The sequence below is a fragment of the Hermetia illucens genome, chromosome 4 (assembly GCF_905115235.1).
Source record: "Hermetia illucens chromosome 4, iHerIll2.2.curated.20191125, whole genome shotgun sequence".
Taxonomy (NCBI): domain Eukaryota; kingdom Metazoa; phylum Arthropoda; class Insecta; order Diptera; family Stratiomyidae; genus Hermetia; species Hermetia illucens.
The window spans coordinates 122,020,697-122,041,293 of record NC_051852.1 but is presented as its reverse complement, the minus strand read 5'-3'; the positions used below and the strand labels follow the sequence as shown (position 1 = coordinate 122,041,293).

The window sequence follows — 20,597 nt, the reverse complement described above, 5'->3', positions numbered from 1 at the left end:
AAAGTTTACCGTCTGGTCTGGGGATTAAGAATACAGATTTATGTAATCCGCGTTTTTTGTTTATTGTTGTAATAATAGCAATGCTGTCAATCATGCGATTGATGTACTTATTTTTCTATAAATAAGTTTCATTAAGTCTTATAAGATTATTTTAATCACGTAAAAATATTGCATAATTCATCTTTATAAACACATCTTCCAGTGAATGCTTTGATGAAAACGATAACATCAAAAATAGCGAAAATATTTCACCCTAATTCATATTCGATGAAAAATTCAATCCGCATCATAAAATTCTCATCTTGGAAATTGAATAAAATAAATTGGGTGTGATAGATAGCAGCCAGTGCACCGGTTTTACTAAGGTTTTGTTTTTCACAAATTCTTGAAAATCAGAGGATTCTGTAGGTTGAATTGGAAGGATAACATCATTCGAATAACATCCACACTCCTTAACTTCACACGAGAGTCATCTTAATGAATGTTATCAAAAATGGATTTGGAATTCAGTGAAACTTTCACTGATGTTGTTGAAAATTGGGGGATTATTAGTGTTCACTGAGGATTGAGCGTAGTCCTGATAAAAAAAGGATATTAATGCCACAACCATTATAGCCGATTTGACTAACATTTTGTTTGAAGGTTTTCTTCTGGGGCCAGTTGAATTTTGTGTAGGTTTAGTTATACCTGATTTTCTAGTGAGATACAACCGCCTAACTTAATAAACGCTTTTATGAATTATCATGTTTGTACTGCTGATGGGATGATTTTGTCGAGTAAAGGCCATATTTACAAAAGAACATTCTTGAAATTTTTACATTCAAAGATTCACAAAAGAATCAAGTTGCATATGGAAAATTATTCTTGGGTATGTATCATATGTAGATTTACAAAATGACTGTGATGAAATAGTCCAGCAATACTTTTATCTACCATAAATGCATTTGGCAAGTAATTTATATTCATTTTTTCCTTAATCTTCGATAATTTAACATATGTCCAGGCTTGCTAATACCCAATTCGCAGTAATTAATTGATGAATATGCTCGTTCATAGTTAGTCTGACCTTGACTGATGATCTTCTCAACATCGGAGCTACGACATATTATCTTAAATTGGTTCTACGCCTATCATATAGTACAATTAAAATTAGTAGAGTCGTCCACTATCCGCAAAGTTCAAATCATTATTGATAATTGTCCAATCAATTATTGGTTATTGATGGTAAAGTTTGATGACTTTAAATTTCTGTCTTTTAATTGGTGGCACCTGTTGATTTGACTATGCCGTGTACTATTTTTGACGACTTCAATAGTGCTCTTAGATTTATGATCTATGATTGGCTCATTTCCTTAATACTTTTGTCTAATTTTTTTTTCTGATTGGATGTCGTTACAAGTTTGCACTATATTTTTTTTAACCCTATTCAACCCTATTTCTGTGTCATTTTGTCTTTCCTGCTGAACCTACTTACGACTCAGTTTTCGTGTTAACAACAGATCAGTCAGCTGTTAATTTTTTTCAATGCAAGTATCTACAGCTATATGTCCGAAAAGAGAAAGCTCGGGGAAACATTATTAGGTCTTTTCACATACTTTTTGAGATTTTTTTTTCAGTGTGATGAATTATTTGGAATTCAACAAAAATTTTGACATTATATTAATCATATTCCAAGCAGCTTTTGAGAATTTTTTTTAATTTAAGGCAAAAATAAAAGAGTTGTGCAACAATATTCCGAGTTTTCTAACTGCAGGACGTATAGCGACCCCAATTTTTATCTGAAAGCAAAATGCTGTCAATTTTACAATTCGACTTATTTTTTAAAAATATATGAACCTCAATGCAGCTGAAAATAGTCCAAATCAAAAATTTTGTAGGTTTTTTAAAAAAAAAATAATTCAATTTCCACCACCTTTTTCAACAATTATGCAAAAACGCACCCTTAGAAATATGCTATCATCGCAAATATTGGTTCATATTCTTCGTAAACCGATAATCGCCCGGTTCTACGCCCATAAAATCTAAAGCACCACGAATTTCGCTTTGAAATTACTGCAGGGTATTCTGGGATAGCTATTCTCCTAATGTGGTTTCCACTCTTAAGAGAAAATATCGGTCAGTACATCCTTAATACTTAGATCAATGAATGTAGGATTTATTTAATAGATCTTTCGTCCTTGAGGGGTCGATATTTGGGTGGAAGGAAGCGCAATTCTGTCGAGCACAGGAATAGATACCTCCCTTGGAATAATTCAATAAAAATTGTCTGTGAGAATTTGGGGCTTCTTCCCTCGAAAAGTGAGGTATAGCAATCATTCTCCTGAAACTATTCAGATACTCTATTCCGTGTGTTACTCACCCTTAATATCATTTAAATAATAAGAATTCTTTAGATATGATGCGAGTAGCATCTTTAACGAAAATCTGAGCTTTCAATTCGGAAATTCCTGTCCAGAGTTCAAGATTCAATAGCACTATCCGAAGCATATAAAACGAGTTGGGAAACCGGAAGTTGGACGCTTGAGATGTGAGAGGTTTTGTGTATTTCGTTTATAAAAAACATTCCAGTGGACATTTGTCCCAATAATACCCATTGGTAGGAGGTTTTGCAGTCAATTACTAAAAATTATAGTAACATACTATTATTAACCTTATTTGAACAAATATCAGTATGGAGGGTATTTCGGAGCCTAGATACCACATAGTGGCAACCTCCTGATTTTTTTTTCAGATTTTTCGGTTGAGTAGTTCCTGAGAATAGGTTCGTGACAAAAATGATCACTTTCGCCCCCCCCCCCCGCATTCCCCACCTTTCCAACAAATGACAAAACTAAGACCGACTTCCGAAAGTACTAATTGAGATCCTTCATTTGATACCCCGCATGACTATGTTTACAACCTCCTTTTGCATGTATGGGATCCCCCTTAAGTAGAATGATGTAACTTACTGTATGCGTGAGCGTTCACAGTTCCCACCTTTCCACCAAATTTGGTGTCAGTCGCTATAATCGTTTCCGAGGAAAGTGCGTGTGGCACACAGACAGACAATAAACCGATTTTAATAAGGTTAAAACAAAACCTTAAAGACAGCTGGAAGCACCAACATATATCACATATTAGAAACCAGTTAATGTCTTCCTTGGAACGGTAAATCTCTTACTTAAAATGCGAACAACTGGTTCCCGAAACTTGCCATTGTTTGTGGTAATGTTGGATTTTAATTTGAAGGGGTCTTCATAGAAAGTCCTCGAAGGAAGGATGGCAAGAATATCCTCCTTAATCTCAACAAATCTGTGATTATACGTCCATGATATTCAAAGACCCAATATTTAAAAAATATTTTGCGATTACGCTATTTACTGATAAATGCAATCACAGGTTATTTTCCTGTGGTAACTTTTGTCAAAGTGGTATGTTTGAGGCGGTACAATATTATCCTGACTTCCTACGTTTCATATGGAAATTCATTGTTGCCCTCTTAGTTTGAGGTGAAAACCTACGACCGTGTTAAATTTAGACGGGGTTCGACCATGTATAATATAGGCTCTGACTGCGACGAGCATTAAAAAGAGGGAAATCATGACCATGTAGTTCCTTCCATTCAAAGGAACCCGGTGACACATATAATTTCGGTGACCCCAATACGCAGATTCATTAGTTTTTCTCAGTGACCTGTTCAAGCATTGATCCTTTGGTCGCCGAGTAGAGATCAATAACCTCAGCAATTTATTGCCGTGTGTGTATTTCACAATAGAACCTTTTCGGTTAAAGAACACGCGATTTGCTCATCCTTGCTTTTTCCGGACGAGGAAATTCTTTAGTATGCCACTCCTTACCCTGAAGCTTTGATTTGGGATCATGCTCAAAAATCGACATCTCAGCCCCTAATATCACTCTGCCCAAAAATCCTCGGGCCGTTTCTTAGTGTACATGAGATGCCTGACACTCCAATAAACACTGCTTCTTCATTTCCTTTTTTTGTGTAGACTTTCCTCATTTGAAGATCATCTATTGAAATGCGATGAACCCTTGCTTTGAGTATCCCGCAGTCCTCTTCAATCATCGGAAGACTTAATCATCGGTCTTTATCAAAAATTTGACGCACTTCTTGAATCGAATCCTTCGTTTGTGATCTCAATTGTCGTCCCGCGCGTTTGTTGTTGTTGACGGACTTCCTGAAACCTCGGCGTGTCCGACCCTTTTTCAGTAGGTACCTCTGCGTGGGACGTAACTCTGATTGAGCAAGTGACTGACACCGGGGGCCTTAGATCCCCGACCAATTTTTCCGCCCCTCCTCTCCCCTAATCAGCATTGCTAACTACAAAAAGTCATTCTGGGAACTTTTATGACAGACTCTGTCACGGTAACGGCGGTATTTTTCTTCTCTTTTTTTTTCTTATATGTTCTTTTATAGCTTTTTTTCCGGTAGAAGTGATGCTAAGTCTGTATTAAGTGATTTCTTGCTGATCCAGTAGTATTGAAAATGCGAAATCCACACAGCCGCTCCTGTCTTCTTGTTACTTTCTCCAAGGTGGCTGTCAGACTAACATTATCAAAAAGGGCTATAACAGCGGAAAATCCATGATGCAAATGACATTTAAATTTGACCTTCAAACAATCCGATAATCGCACCTGCAGTATATTTGCTTTTCGGGAATTACATGTTGTTATGTTCTTCAGCTAAGACTAACATCGCTTTCCTATTACTAAAAGGTTCTACTTCTATTGAGTTTGTGAAAATAATGTGAGGATGCTTTGTGAGTGGAGTTGAGCTTTACTAAAAGTGGAATGACGACAGACGTCTTTATTGCATCACGGATTTTCCCATTGCTTGGTTAGTACCATAATTGCGTCACCGCTTGCCCCAGGTCATACAGCGCATACAAATACTGAATATGACAATAACTGCAAAGATGCTGGCTGGATTCATAGCCAATGTGACGAACACAAGGATTTGGACTCTAACGACTATTCTCCATTAAGACGTCTAATGCATTTGGTTAATATTATCTCAACGAATCGTGTTCATATGTCCTGGGGGATAAAAGTTTAATTTAAGTGGGACATTTATTAAAAGAAGTGAAATTCCCATCACGAGCTTCATCCATTGCGTTTATCTCCAACAAGCGAACTGGAAATACACATTGAGTTATAAATGTAGTACTTATTAAATATTAAATTACTCTCTAACTGCGTCGGGAAAGTCCACAATTCTTCAGCAAAACTAGGCACCTATCAGGCATCTAAAGAAAAGTGGGTAATTTCCTCAGGAAAAAATGTGGACAATACTTTGACCAACCTGTCGCTTTCATAACCTAGTTGAAAACCCGTTGCAGGGCGCGGACTGAGATGTGGATTTTTACTAAATGTAGGGGAACGTATGCAATAAAAATTTTCCTATATAGTCAAATTTTTCACTATCAGTATTTGCAAAGGTGTACACAGTTAATTAGATAGGTCAAAGTTGCCGCGCCGAGGAAAAATTTAGCGCTGTGGTGCGCCGTTTTGATGCCATAAACTCCTAAGACCGTCACTGCTATAAGAGGGTAAGGGGAAACAGAAGTTGACTGGCTCCTATATTCAAAGCCTGTCCAAGGGTATTAACGTCGAACGCTACAACCAGAGATCTTCTAAACAAGATTTACCTAGTGTTCGCTGCCTGGCTTTATCTAGCACTGAAGAATCGCAAAGAAATCGCAGACAGTGCCCACCGAGTGATTGTCACTTTTGAAGCCCCATCTAACATGTTCGTCGGCGTGTTCATTTCCTTTTCTGTTCTTTCAGCCGGGAACCCAGAGGAAAGAGATTTTGAGCGTGCCCCCCAAATAATTTAGCATCTTTTTGCATTGCTCCGTCCACCAGCCTAGAGGATATTACCACTCAATGCAAGGCCAAGTACAGGCTGTCAACCATTCAATCTATAGTTAGAACAGATCTCCAACCTCCGTTAGAACAAAAGAGGTGGGGAGAGACTTGTCTTACGTATCTTTAATCTCAGCTACCATTTAAAATCCATATGAGGAGAAGCGGAAATGGGCATATTAATTTAGGCGCCATAAGAAGAAGCCAGTATACCGTGCCCTGCCAGATGTGACCATGATAGAGTTTCGAACTGGTTTGATCAACTAAATTTCATTAGATTCTCACCACCTAGTTTATCAGTGTCGAAGTTTTTTCATTATTTTTTTTTAATCTATTCTGATAAATTAGGATCTTGAGAATCCTCAATGAATTCGGCTCCTCAAGGAGCCTTTGGAATCGACAATTCCCATTCTTTACAATGGCAAGGCATAACATCTCGTCTTAGGTGGAAATAAATGGAAATTTAAAACTCTTTGCTCTTGGAACTCGTCAGGTGCTATAGTTTCGTCATTCAGAGAATAGGACAACTGCAGTCAGCATATATAGAGCGACTGCGACTCGAATCCGATTGGTGGCATCTAGTTATAGTGTCGTAGTATCAATTTGATCATTCCTTTCCATTATAATTGTTATACAATTCAGTGTCCGGGCACCAATCTCGCCATTCCGTATTAGTAGATAATGTAGCATTTTTTGTTGTTGTAGCGCTTAATAGAATTTTGTAAAAGTTATGTCAATGATTATTGCTGTCTATCGTGGTTTAAAGAATAGTGCAGCATTCAATTTTCCACTATCTGAGAGCTTACCTAAACAATCTAACGTGCATACCAAATGATTACTCGAAATAAAACGTACAATTTATGAACAGACATCTATGAAATTGGTGCTTAGTATCTGGATTACACAACCTCGGAAAGTTTTCCATGACAAATCCCTCAATTTTCAACTTCTCGTACTGCTTCAATTTACTCAATGACATCTCAATTACTTAGTATAATTGAAAAAGACTTATAAACTATTTTACATTTTCTGTTAATTTACAGGGAATGGTCCAAGTGGATTGGCGCTCTCTTATATGTTAGCTGGTAATTGGCCTTATTGGAAGCCAGATAAAATTACGAAACATCCGGACGAGTTATTGAGAGCTCGTTTAAATTACGCAGATAGTAATAAGAGCTTAGTTGTACAAGACTTAGAGGCATTAGCAGAAGGCTTAGAAGGACGAAGTACAAATCCTGTTTCGTTACTGGTGAGTATTGAATATTTAATAATGTCCTTTGATGTTTTTAAATTTAAATCTAAGAATGGTTTGATGCCTCTTAAATATGATATAAAATAAAACTTGATAAAATGATTCATGCCGTATTCAATCCCCAATTTAATGCTCCTTGAAATTACTTCGATTTGAAGGAGAACTTAGAAAAATGTGAAAAGTAGGAGAGGAAACAGTTACTAAAATCTACAGTAATTTACCTAAATACCTTCTGCCCACATCCAAAATGCTTCCCTGTCACTTTTTCGATTTAATTCTATGAAGTTAACTACATTTTTCACTGGTAATGGGAGGGGGGACCTTTTCTATTATGTACTCAATAAACACACGTATATCCTGCACTGAACCTCAGCATATGACTATAATTGATAGTTTAAAACGGAATAAAACGCCCCAGTCATGCATCTGTAGGATCTCTAGATAGGGTCAGTTATATGTAAATTGTGTAAGTTGTCCTTTGCACTTTTAGCAACTTGCTTTCTGGCTGTAATGATGAATAATTGATTTTTTATTTGACCTTCAGATGACTATAAATACCATTTCTATACAGATTTTCTGAGGGTGTCATGGAAAGGGCACTTTAACGCAGTTGTTCAAGATTTCATCGACATTTCATTTCAAGGTTCTGTATTGTGTGTAAGGCATAAAGAAAGGGAAGTACCATTGACAATTATAGCTAATTTCTCTGAATGGGTCTAATACTTTCTTTGCCATGGTAACTTATTTAGTCGCTGGAGTAGGAAAAGATACATTTGTTTGATTCATGTATGTGAGGGCAATTTTCATCATGTTTTAAGGTCTACTCAACCAACGTGGTACGCCAATAGTGTGCGGTTATAAGCGGCAGCGATATAACGCAGATACGTATGTATGTACAATGAAGCTATGTACTGCAATACTACGAGATGAACATTGTAACATTGGCGACCAACATATGACTTTATATTATCCTGAAAATTACTTGGAAAAATTAAGTAACGTCAGCTCCTACATCGGAAACGAAGGCAGCATTATAAATTAAATTTCGGGGAGCCCCAAAATTGCAAGGGGTTGAATATTCTATCAAGGCTTGGAAAAACTACATGGAATGTCAACCGCGACAAACGATAAGCAAAAGTTGATGGAAGGGATGGAAAGAAATCCCCAAACAACAGTAAGTAAGAAGCAAAGGAAGCTTTATAATGTTAAGATAAGACAATGCGGAACGTTGAAAACTTCTCCTTCATCATGAAGTTTAAAAACCGAAGGAATATAGCAAGCTGTAAATAGAATCATAAGCGAAAACTCTGAATACACAAAAGAAAATGTCTGCCCCTGCCGGCAAGAATGGATCAATCAGGAGGTGCCAACGGGTGAAGAAGTGACCATTTGAGAAAAACTGTAAGGGGAGATAAATCGAAAAATTGTAATACAACCGATAGTGGGAAGTAGGAAGTGACTGAGAGAAGCCATACAGAAATATTCAAAGGTAAAGAATAACACAAAGCGCTAAGTCGCGTAGTAACAGATGAAAGCGATCATTTGAGGGTTGAATTTTACTGCTATATGCATTTTTAAAAGCAGCTTTTTAAATAGGGTGACAAAATGCGAAACACGGAAAATGTGAAAGCAGCAAAACGGGGACAAAAGGATTGAAATAGAAAAGGATAAAACTCTTAAGTATGAAGACCGTGGAAAAAATGGAATATTTGAATTCAGAAAAATGATAAGGATAAAAAAGGATGGAGCGGAAGCGAGTGCTTCTTCTCTTTACCTTCAATAGAAACTAGTGGTACTCAACCTCCTAAAAAGCCACGGAGGCTTAAAGTGAGGATGTTTTTGATAACATCACGGTAAAATTTTTCAGACCGGCAACTTGGGGAGGGGGATAATGAAGATATATAGGAGAAAAGGATCCCTCTTTCTAATCCCGTTAAAAATTGCTGCAGTCACTACCCTTTAAACATTAACTATTTTGATGGTATAACCGGTTTAGTTAGGAAAAATTATATTAATCTTTCCGTTGTTTCCGAAAGCATAGTTTTCATTCATCAAATACCAATCTCTCGAGGACCAGTTGTCCTCATCTTCAGTGAATTTTACCTACTGTCCAGTTTATCCTTTGAATATCATAATCTTAATTATTTTTTTTCCTTGTAATCGAAATAGCCCCTTGTTGATATAACGTAGATCCCTGTTAATTCTTTTATTATCAAGCATCCTGGAAATTTTCAGGCATGCCAAAGCGTCTACTTTGAGTAATTAGAAAAAAGACTAATCCTTCCCATATTGCCCAAAGGTATAATTTACTTCTGAAATGTTTAGATTTCGAGGATTAGTTATTTTTTTCATCGATCGACTATAACCAAGCCCCATAAGGAGACATATACAGGTCAGTTGGTTCTTCAATCCGATTGTGGAGGAAGGTAGAATACCAGTTGACTAGTAAGAAAGCACCACTGTACCAATATGGAAAAAGAAAGGTATTCCAGCAGATTGTTCAAATTACCATTCGATCTATTTGCTGTCCCATACTATGAAGATTTTTGAGCGCATTTTGACAACCGTATTCGCTATATCGCTCAAACGACCATGAATCAAGACAGGTTTGTCTAGAATCGCGGAACCACTGACGCAATACACGCTGCGCAATACACGTTACTCATGGAGAAAGATTGTGAGAAGCATCGCCCCCTTTACATTGCATTTCTGGGTCTGGAGAAAATGTTTGACCGTGTGCCAAACGAACTCATTTGACATGCTCTCCAACAACACCTAGTACCAGAAAAATCCGTGCCTTGGGTTGCTCTACAACGATCCGAAAAATAAAATTCGAAGTGTGGCGGCTGTATCAAAATTGCTTCTTGCCTCCGTCGGTGTTCATCAAGGAAGCGCCCTCTCACTACTCCTCTTTGTTCTTGTAATGGACACTGCCACACGAGACATCCAATGTCCAACGCCCTATACACTGCTTTATGCAGATAATGCCCAATTGCCCAAAAATGGAATGATGCAATACGGTCTCAGATTGAATCATTCCCCCTTCTTAGGTCAATTGAAAACTGGCATCGGTCGCCCCTCCTTATATATCTAAGACGACGCCAAAAGGGGCTGCTTTCCCACGATTAATAATGTTATTGCAGAGAGTGGTCTCTCCCTTCCTGCTCTATAAACTTCCCACACATTCCGCAGGTGAGGTTGAAAATACCTTTTTCCAACAATGATTCTGCATTATCTGAGATTTCAACAAAGTGCAATTTGAATCTAAAATTTAGCGGGTAAAAAAATGGAAACAAATTTATTTAATTCACATCCACAATAAATTTTAAGAATTTAAAAAGTTTTCTCCTTTTGTTGGAGGATTGAGGGGGTGCTTAGTCCGCATGCTATTGCTGTCGGACGTGGCCAATTGGCCTGGCCACCTGGCCAATACCGATTTTCTTTTCCACGAATCCCTTTTTTCAGCTAAATACCCAAATTTTCATAAAAATAACTGATGTTTCACCCAACGCAGAGGCAACTCATCAAACGGTACCTCACATCTGAACTGCGTACAGCGTGACCGAAAGTGGCTACAGGTTTACGAAATTTTGTATAGTCGCAAGCACGACGTGAGTGTGAATTATATCCTTTATATAGTATATCCTTTTATTCATGCACACGGAGGATAGAGGTGGAATAGCCACTTTAAAGGTGGAGAGTGAAGGACATTCTGGGGAGCTCTCAGAATCCAAAAATGATGCTATCACTGATGAAGTGAAGACTCTGGCGATGCCGAATTATTAAGAATCATTTAACGAACTTGTTGTTGAGCGTTAGATTTACTCATTCTACTTTAACTTAAAATTAAGCCCTCAGGAGTACAATAGGCATTACGATCTGGGTGCTCAGAGGCTTTACCTCACGCTTACCTGACACCCTACCCCAGGAGGGTCTCAGCCCAGTTTGTGCCAAAGTTGCGAATAGCTGACTAGAAAGGATTGTGCCGTGATTTACCTTCCAGACCCGAAGTACGTCTACTATCACCAAGGAGTACTATCAAAAAGTTCTTCATCTCCTTCTCAATGCAATGAAATGCAAGTAGCCGGTAATGCACCCACTCATTCTTCACAGCTGATCCCGAATTTCTTGGCCAGTTTGTTTTTCATAGCATTCAACCAGTCTATGATTCATTGTGCTCGACGAATGGCATCGGATATGTATATACAGTTGCGAGATCCAATGCCTCTCGTATGTTAACTTAGGAGCCACAATAGCGCTCGAGTACAATAGATACGTTCTAATTAATATCATGTCACTCAAGCAGAGCTACGAATTCAACACCTGCTGCAATCCACGGAATCAAGCCAGGTGGATAACCTTAGTTTACTACCCCTCACCAGGCACTCATTATTTTAGTCTTCCTCTTAGCTCTGCTAAGAAGGTATCACCCTCTTCATGATTTTCCTTTCGTAGGAAGACTCCTACGAACACTAATTTGTTTCCTACAGTGTGCCCAGAAGAAAACGCCATTAATCGATCATTGAATGTCTACTTTTTAGTGGTATAGTTCTTGTTGTTGACCACTGGTAATTACAAAAGTTTGTATCTCAATCATTCGTCAGAGATGGGATAGCAATTTGTACTGTCCTGGAGTATTTCTTGGGTACCTCATTCGTCCGCGAGGTGTAGACTGCGTTTTGGATAGGCGAATTCATCGGGTTTCGTCCAAAGCGGGGAATTTATCAGATTCTGCTTGACTTCTGCCTTCAGGGCAGCTCCTTAATAAAAAAAAATATTTCTGGTTCGGCCAGCTGGATGCTTTGTCCAAAACGAGAGGTCCGTGAATCAAAAGGAAAGTAAGAGAAACCTACTTCCCGATTGGTCCAGTCTATCATCAAGTGGGTACGGACTCAAGACTCCCTTAATCCTAAAACAAAATTGGTGTTTTATTAATAGTAATTCTTGAAATTGTTAGATATATTATGTGTGAACTTTATCAAATCGCTTGCATTTACACATTTTTTTAATCATCGTCTCCCGTCATCCGCAATGGATTACAAACAATGGCTACTACGAATTTGTCACTTTTGAGGGCTTTCATCAGTATAGACTTTGTACTATTTGTTCATAGGTTTGGCCATTCGGTAAGCTTGTGCTTCAGTGATGCTTTTCTAAGTGGAATTCCTTCATGTCCTTCATTCTTCAGAGGATTCTTATGTTGAACGCAGCTAAGAGTTCGCAATTTGAATAATTCCTTTCTCACTAAAAGGGACTTCGAAGTGGTATGATGTTCACTTAAATTGCAGTGGAAAGAGAAGGGTGTCTCAGGGTGAACCAAAACCGGACCATCAGAAGGAAGAATTCGCAAATTTTTACGTGCAGCAAGACAGGACACCGCTACAGAAAGTGCCTGTTTCATATTGTCAACTGTTTTAAGGTCATAAGCTAGGACAAGTCACGGAAAATTGCGGTCAGTTACATTAACAGCTATTGGAAAATATAGAACCACTAGCCAGTAACGAATATTACCCTTTAATTTTAGTAGAGGGTTTATCAACAGGGTTCTACGGAGAAAATTTCGGGTCTGGGATGCAAATGAGGCAGGACTCCTCTAAAATTGGAAAATCAAGCTATTATTTCAGGTCTTTCGAGAAAACTCCACGCCTGGGGTGAATCGTCTCTTTCTTCCTTCCACTTTATGGCCTGAGTATCAATTTGAAGAAGAACTCGGTTTTGTTACTAGGAGATGGGCCCAACTCTTTTGAATTTCAGTTGCAAGGAGTCCGTCCTGCAACTCTGATTCCCACACCGAATTCCATCCATGTCATCATAAAATTGTTTACACTCCACATTACTTAATCCTATCCCATTATTTTTAACGACGTCACTAATTATACTTTAATTTTCTTTTAATTACAGTTAGATAGCTTGGAGCACCCTTGCGCCGACTTAGGTATGGAATTGCCGTCAATGTTGGAGTACAAAGCGAATCCCAATACTCAGGTATGTACCACATAATACACAATAATTGCTAAGCGAATAAAGAGTAAAACAATACCGGCTTAATGATACAACAGGGCTTGTGATACATTGTATAAACATAGATACAGATGTATATATTCATAGTAAAACAATCAGTCATTCAAGGATGACTGACCATTATTCAAACGATATTGGGTTTTCTAATCTCTTTCAACTGGAAAGGTATGTTGAACTCCGCAACGTGACATTGAATGGATATTAGAAAAGCAATGACTTTAAGATGATAAATGTTTGCAACATTTCTGCAGGTTTTTTTTCTATTGAACTTGTGTGACTAATGATATTGAACTACATGAATGCATGTATGTTCGTATGTGAGCATTGAGTCAAGTGGGTACTTCTCTTTTAACTGAGCGTGGTGTACGAATAAGTTGGAAGCAATTCGCAGTTGATGGCATAAGTAATAGTGACGGAATCAGATTTATGCTTGACATCTGAGTAAATTCCTAATCTTAAACCAATGTCTATAACAACAACTAAAGTAGTTGTAATCTATTTCCCATCAACTTTTACTTTTATTGGAGAACAATTTGATATCTAATCAAAGTGATTATTCCTAAGTATGGGAAGGATCACACCTAGGTTGCATCCTATAGGCCCATATATTTGGCACCTTTCAAAAGTGCTCAAGAAAACTACTAATTTCAAAAATCTCACCTAGATATGATGATGCGGGTGAAAAAAAAGTTCAAAGCATCAGTCGGGGTTTTGAAAGAAGCAGGATAGAATCGCACAAATCCACAGGATCATCTCTATGATAAGGAGTGCACTGAAGGATAGAATGTATTGCTTAGCGGTAGAGTGTACCACCAAGGTCTGATTTTTAAAATGAGGAAGGAATGACATTCAATTGGAGTTCTTCAAGGCTCCAAGATTCCTTGCGCTGGCATTCGACCTCGTCTCCACTCCGGAATTACCAACTGGCCCTAACCAGATAACCTGAACGTTTGGTACTGCCATTTTAATTGCCCACTTCAATCCTCAGGTTGCATCGAAGAATCTACAAATCCACTTAGGACGAATTGAAATTGAAGCAAAATGGAGAATTCGTGTAATTGAAGAAAAGCCTTGTCACGTCACTTTCTCTCTGAAGGGACAAAACTTGACTAAGTGAGGTAAAGTATCTCGGTATGCACTTGTGTAGACGACTTACATTGAGGAAATTGCAAATGAAGCTGGACATATTGGCTTCTAAATAAAAACTCTTAAGCTGGGACTGGAGTACAAACGGCCAAATTAAATTTTCGGAAAACAATTGGGGAAGGCACGTTGTAGCGTGTTGGCGGAGAAGCGGAGAAGGTTAATGATCCTCAACGTTTTGTGGAGGAGGCGACTGGGCCACTTCGTGTAAAGGACGTTTAGGTTAGAAATGCATACGTTATGAGCACATGCATTAATTTGGTATATAAGCACATTCAGGAGACGAATTAACATTGTCGGGTTGAACTCACAATGACACTAGTACGAAGAAAATAATACACACGTGGATTGCAGTAAAAAGTAAAGAAATGGTTGCATCAAATACATAAAAAGGTGGGGCTGTAAATTCAAAGATGGTCGATTTTTCTTCAGCGAGTAAAACTGAAAATGATATGTGAGAACGTTGGAACTGATCTTTCTGGATCATTTTAGTTGGAAACATCGAGCCTGCGGACAATAAGAACTCATAATAAAAGAGTGCCTTGGAAGTGTCTAATTTAAACAAGTACCTATTTCGAGGACCAACTGTCCCCTTCTTGGATGTTTTTATCTTCTGAGAAAAGTTTCCTCCATTTGAGTTTTTTATACCTGTTCTTGTGGGTCGGTTTCTTGTAGATGTCGAATTCAAAATCCCCTCTTTCCCGGATTATTTTTAAGTGTAGGAACGATATCTCCTCTTCGTTTTCGATCTCCATGGTGAAATCGATGTTCCTGTATGCTCGATTGAGTTTCTCGAGGATTTTTCCTGCTTCTTCCCTTTTGATGATTGCTAACACATCATCCACGTATCTGATCCAGCATCTCGGGAGTATCCCAGCTTCCTCGAGTTCATCCTCCAGGTTCTCCATAAATACCTCGCATAGCGGCGGTGAGAGAGTGTTGCTCATTGCTGCCCCGGAGGATTCATTCATGCAGGTGAAGGCCAGTTTCTTGTACAATTTAGCCTTCTTCCTCCATTCGGATGAGTTTTCGTGTGTCCTGATCCATTCCTCGAACAAGTGTAGAACTTCCTTCATCGGTACCCTTGGGAACACCGCTTTTACGCCTAAGGATACCAATATTTCATTACTTTGCATCCCCCGACTTCGTTGAGTCTGGCAATGACTTCTCTCTTGTTTCCCACTGCCTGTTTTCCTATTTTAAGGCCTAACTTTTTGACTTCTTCCAAGTCGGTCAATTCGTTGCTGCGATAATCTCTCTGACCTCGTTGCCTTCTTTATATATTTTGGTGAGGCATTTGATTCTGGGCGGAGATGGTCAGTTGGTCCCCGAAATACGCATTTATTAAAATTAGACACTTTTAGCCAATAAAACGCAAAAATATCTTCCAAGGCAATCTTTTATTTTAAGACTTCGGCTAACAAATAACCTCCTAATTCAAACCAAGAACTCATGGCTATTGAGGCCGCCCATCTAAGGATATGTCTAAATCTTGCGATGGATGCATTTCTGTCACCCAAAGATTCTTGTGTAGAAGAGGCAAACCTAGGACCTTAGAGCTAACCATTGCGGAGGGTATTTTGAAGCCGCTATAGGCAATTTAAAACAATATATCAAACGAATGCGCTCTACGTTGCGAAGGCTTCTATATCGCCCCCTGTAGTTTGGAGACAATGTTGAATAGCAGATTGTTGTACTTTTTGGTGGGCAGTAGCCATAATTTGCAAGTATTGACTGCCGCTCATTTTATAATTCAATGAAGTTTATTGCCCCCTGCGATGAGCGACGGCTTGCGCCACAAAGCTCCAAAAAGGTGGCTTTAAATAAAAAAAAATGTGAAGGAATTTTTGGGATAAAATCAAAAATCACTATTTAGGGTACTCACAAAAACGCTTCAAATGGAAAAACGCGGCCAGGTAAGTCAATTAAGAGAATTCAGTCGTCATACAGGAAAACTGTGATAGTCCTTTGAGTTGGAAAATGTCACAAATGCTGAAGAATAGTTGACAACATTCGCCAATGACAACGTCTATTAGAGTGTGAAAGAAGAATGAAAGGAGGAGGAAGAATGAATGCTATTCAAGAGGAATCAGCCTCTAGAAGCGTTCCATGTTCCTTACTAGGCTCAGACACAAGGTAGTGCCAAAGCACATCAACAATCATTATTACATGCAGCAGTGTTACTATGAATAACATTAACATTATGAATAACACGGCTGCATGCGATAACGACTACCCTTCAAAGGCAGTGCTGTATCCAGTATTATTACCCAAGGTAGTTGAAATTGGGGACGTTTAGACGAAAAAATTCGAGCTGAAGTATTCCTTTTATCATCTGGCTAAATTTCGCGTTCAATTTAAAACTCATTACACGTCAGGTGGAGATTTAGTAAAGGACGAAATTCGAAATTATTGCGCTAGTTTGAAATCTTCAGTTGAGATTGAAGCGAATGATGTTAGGGAGCTGACAATATTCTACAAGATTAAAAATGGTTTTGGAGACCCACGTTTGCAGTTTTGTTTGCAGGGGACTTCTGAAACTAAGCACTAAGTATTTCGCTGGAATTGTTAACCCAGTCATTAGTAACGAGTTGGAGGCGGTGAGCCATCACCAAGCAAAGATTGCTATTATACTTTAACACTTAACGTTACGAGCCTGGAATATCTGTGTGAGTGAAAAGGCAAATTCAGAGGGTTCTAGAACAAGGACTCCGGCAAGATATTATGGAGTTTTGTATGAGAGTCAATGACTTTTTGGAAATTGGAGCTAAGAATAAGTTATTGTGGTATCTTCGACCTTCAAACGAGTCTGTAGAATATGTGAACAAAATTAATAAGGAGGTTTCTGACGTTGTGTCGCTAGAATTAGAGAACCGCAGGGTTGAGAAATGAGTTAGTTAGAATCAAATATAAAATTTCCATTGGTCCATCGGGGGAAATGTAAATGCGTTGCAGTTATCGCAACTCCTGACAGAAACAATGAGTCATGGGATATGTAAGGAACGGCAATAATAAACTCTTCTTCGAGAAGGAGGCGGTGGAGGTTCTACCTCTACTCTAGGAACCGAGATTGATGAAAATTGAGTCGTCGTGTATAAAGTAAATTTTACGAGGGAATCGTCGGCTGCAGGTTTGGTGCTCTCAAAAAATGTTTCTTCCAAGGGGTGATCTTTAAGGGACAGATCGACAATATATATATCTTTTGCAACGGCACTCAACTAAAAATAAGGGAGTTTGTAATTCTGTTTGAAAACAATTTCTGCAACCTAGATGTCATTTCCTTTAATATCCGGGAAACTCCTCGTAGCGTCACGCAGAATCAGACCGAAGTATATGGCATAGTGGCACGCTTTAACTATTCACCAATGAATTTTACTTTCCTCAACTTGGAGGAAATAGCTACAGAAACTATGAAGTAGTAGCTTGAAGGAGAAATCGGAGGGTCAGAGAGGTTGGAACAACAGCAAACGTACATATGTGCACAGGAGGAGGGTTGTTGTTGGGAGTGTTATGGGGTTGGACAATGAAGAACGGCGGATCTTCAACATTCGTAATTTACCTGTTTTCGAAAATAAAAAGCAAATAAATATCCTTGTGAGATCACTAAATAAAACATTAAGGAGTATCTCAAGCGTTTGAAATCAAAACAGGGAAGAAGTGACCAAGCAAAGTGATTAAACAGGAATCAGCGACATTCATTTTGCCCAAAAAAACCTGTTAGCTAGAAGCCTTATTCAACAGTGTGCGGCAATTAAAAAAATTTAACCTCCTGGAAAGTGCTCTATATCTCACAATCGGATTTGGCAGTTTATAGGTCAATACTGTTGCTGCATTTATTCGGATTTAACGTTTGCCACCATGTAATAACCAGTTACCCCGATTTCAAGCAAATTTAGTTTGTTTACCACTTTCTAAATGTTTCAATTCCTGGAAGGATAGCAAATGTACATAGCATATATCCACAAACGTTGTTATGTTATTCGCACAACCAATATCATCGAATGGAACGAGGAAATAATAAGCGAATAAACCGGAACAGATTCAGAATTTATTCATGCGAAATCAAGAAATCATGCAAAAAATATAGACGCAAAAACTTCCCTTCTTTTCAACTTTTAGAAACATAGTCACATGCACGTGGTTTTTAGTTCCTTGTGAAGTCAATTGTATTGTGTACTGTTGAAGTGGCATACGATAACGATGGTGTTTTCTTATCTCCACAATGTAATTGCTTGTTTTCGATTAAATATTTTCTATTGCACCAACAATTCAAGTTCAATCCGATATCGTGTCTGAACAGTCTGGGTGGCTGAATATTCACGTGAAACTATAAGACCTGAATGTCCACGTGAATAGACTAACGTGCATGTTATATGTATGAAGCCGTGATGTTGCCGTTATAAATGGTAACCTTCAATTGTATTTATTGAGTTTTCTTCCGCAAGCATAAGTACGACTTCTTACGGTTCGAAAGAAATCTATGAAGAAAGCAGAGAGTCACCCTTTCTGTATTTACATATGTACAGCAATCAATTTGTAATAATGCTGACCGCTTAATTTCTGTATTCTCCAACCCTGAGGATCCATCAAGTACTTACTGTCAGAGGAAATGGATTCCTGTGCATTGCGAAATAAGATATTGAATGTAATGTGGTAATTTAGCTTCAAATTATTAGAAAAAAAGAGAAAGGAAATGGCCCAAAAAACTGTTCTGTAGATTAAAAAATAAGTAACATTGATCAACGGCGTAATGACCTCCACAGTTCGCTTTCGCTTTCACTCAAATCAAAAGTAGTGATTAGGAAAATAATACTAATTTTGTTCTGGCAGCTCTAGATAAGATTTTGAGTAAAACGAAACCTAATTAAAATCAATTTGGTGGCTGTCTGTCTGTTGATCACACCCAATTCACTCAAAGCTTTTATCAGTCAATCGGAGAAAATATATAGTCTATGAAATCCTCTATATGTAGCAAGTATAATTTTTTTTATCAGCGAATTTGGTCATGTTGCATAGCAAATGACAAGGACTATCCGAGCCTTAAGAGAAAAAATCCGGCCTGGGATCAAAATTTCGAGAAAACTCCGCGGGGGGAGCTACTTCCGCAATTAAACATTTTGAACATGAAAATTCCTTTCCATTCTTGAGGTAAATGAAAATCACAGGTCCTTTTTGAAAGCTAACTTGGCATGAGGAGAGAAAAGTGGGTTCTCTACTGGTCCCTAGTTTTTTCAGGGGGCTTGAGTAGAGGGACTTCAACAAAATCAACAATCAATCTAGATTACTCGATTCTAAGGTGGGGTGTAAAATGTTCACCCCGATCTTAGATTTTTTCTTTGATCCTGCCCGCAGCGCACAAATGCATGGCGAAATAGCCTTATTTACTTTGTAAAAGGCTTCGGGCTTTTGAAGGTGAAGTTTGAAGTGCAGAAGTTGATGAAGTTTCAAGCCCTTGGTAGAAGACATTTTAAAAAATAAGCCTGAATCTCTTTAACTTTCCAAAATTTCCACGATATACTTCCTTTTGAGCAACCAGGTAATATCCCTAGCGTTACGAAGTGCGTATCTGAAAGGTCATTGGTATATTTATCAAAGCTTTTCTTAAGACTCGGACGCGAATAAGAGAGCCGTCGCTAAGCACTTCTGCAGGGTCGTCAAGAGGAGATAGGAAGAGGACAATTCCCCCAGACCTGGGGTTTTCTTAGGGGCCTGGGAATAAGGACTATGATTCTGAAATTGAAGGGCCCACATATTTTCGCTTCGGCCCGGAGTTTCTTTCTATCACTGGCTTCCAATCAACGTAAGAATTATCTTAGATTTCGGCAAATCTCATTGAGCCTAAATCCCGAGGCGAAATAAAATTGTTGAGTTAGTGGAATATCAAGACATGAAGAGAAATAATGGCAAAGAGCTTTGTTGGCACGTATTCAATTCAATTCAATTGTCAATATGAATACGGCCCCATAGAAACTCAAGAAGACGTGGCAACGGCAGGGGCGAATTAGCGTTCTTTCTACCCACCCTCTCACTCGATACTATTATATAAATGAAGAGCAACATATAAATTGCCCTCTTCTTGACAAAATCTAGTGAAGAGCAGTTGTCCAATAAAGTTAAAAATCTAACCCATATAGCAGCGCAGTCTTGACTGAAAGTAATGCTCATACAATTCACAAGTTGCCACGCAAAATCTTCTTTTTAGCATCAGATCAATTTCCAGGAAGAAGAACGATTTACTTTCATACGACATTTGTCCGAAATTTTGGAAAAGTTAACCGGATATTGGTGGCTTGAATCAGTAAATGGCATAACTGCACAG

At 38.4% G+C, this 20,597-nt stretch overlaps 1 protein-coding gene across 2 annotated transcripts in view; it reads left to right on the top strand.

The window, feature by feature from the left end:
• The window catches only part of LOC119654183 (oxidative stress-induced growth inhibitor 2-like), a 223,024-nt gene that overhangs the window by 188,758 nt on the left and 13,669 nt on the right, over positions 1 to 20,597 (top strand). For both annotated transcript variants that reach the window (XM_038059372.1, XM_038059373.1), the window contains 2 exons: positions 6,906 to 7,111; positions 13,016 to 13,099. In XM_038059372.1, the coding sequence (XP_037915300.1) occupies positions 6,906 to 7,111; positions 13,016 to 13,099 (290 nt within the window). The remainder of the gene's footprint in view (positions 1 to 6,905; positions 7,112 to 13,015; positions 13,100 to 20,597) is intronic.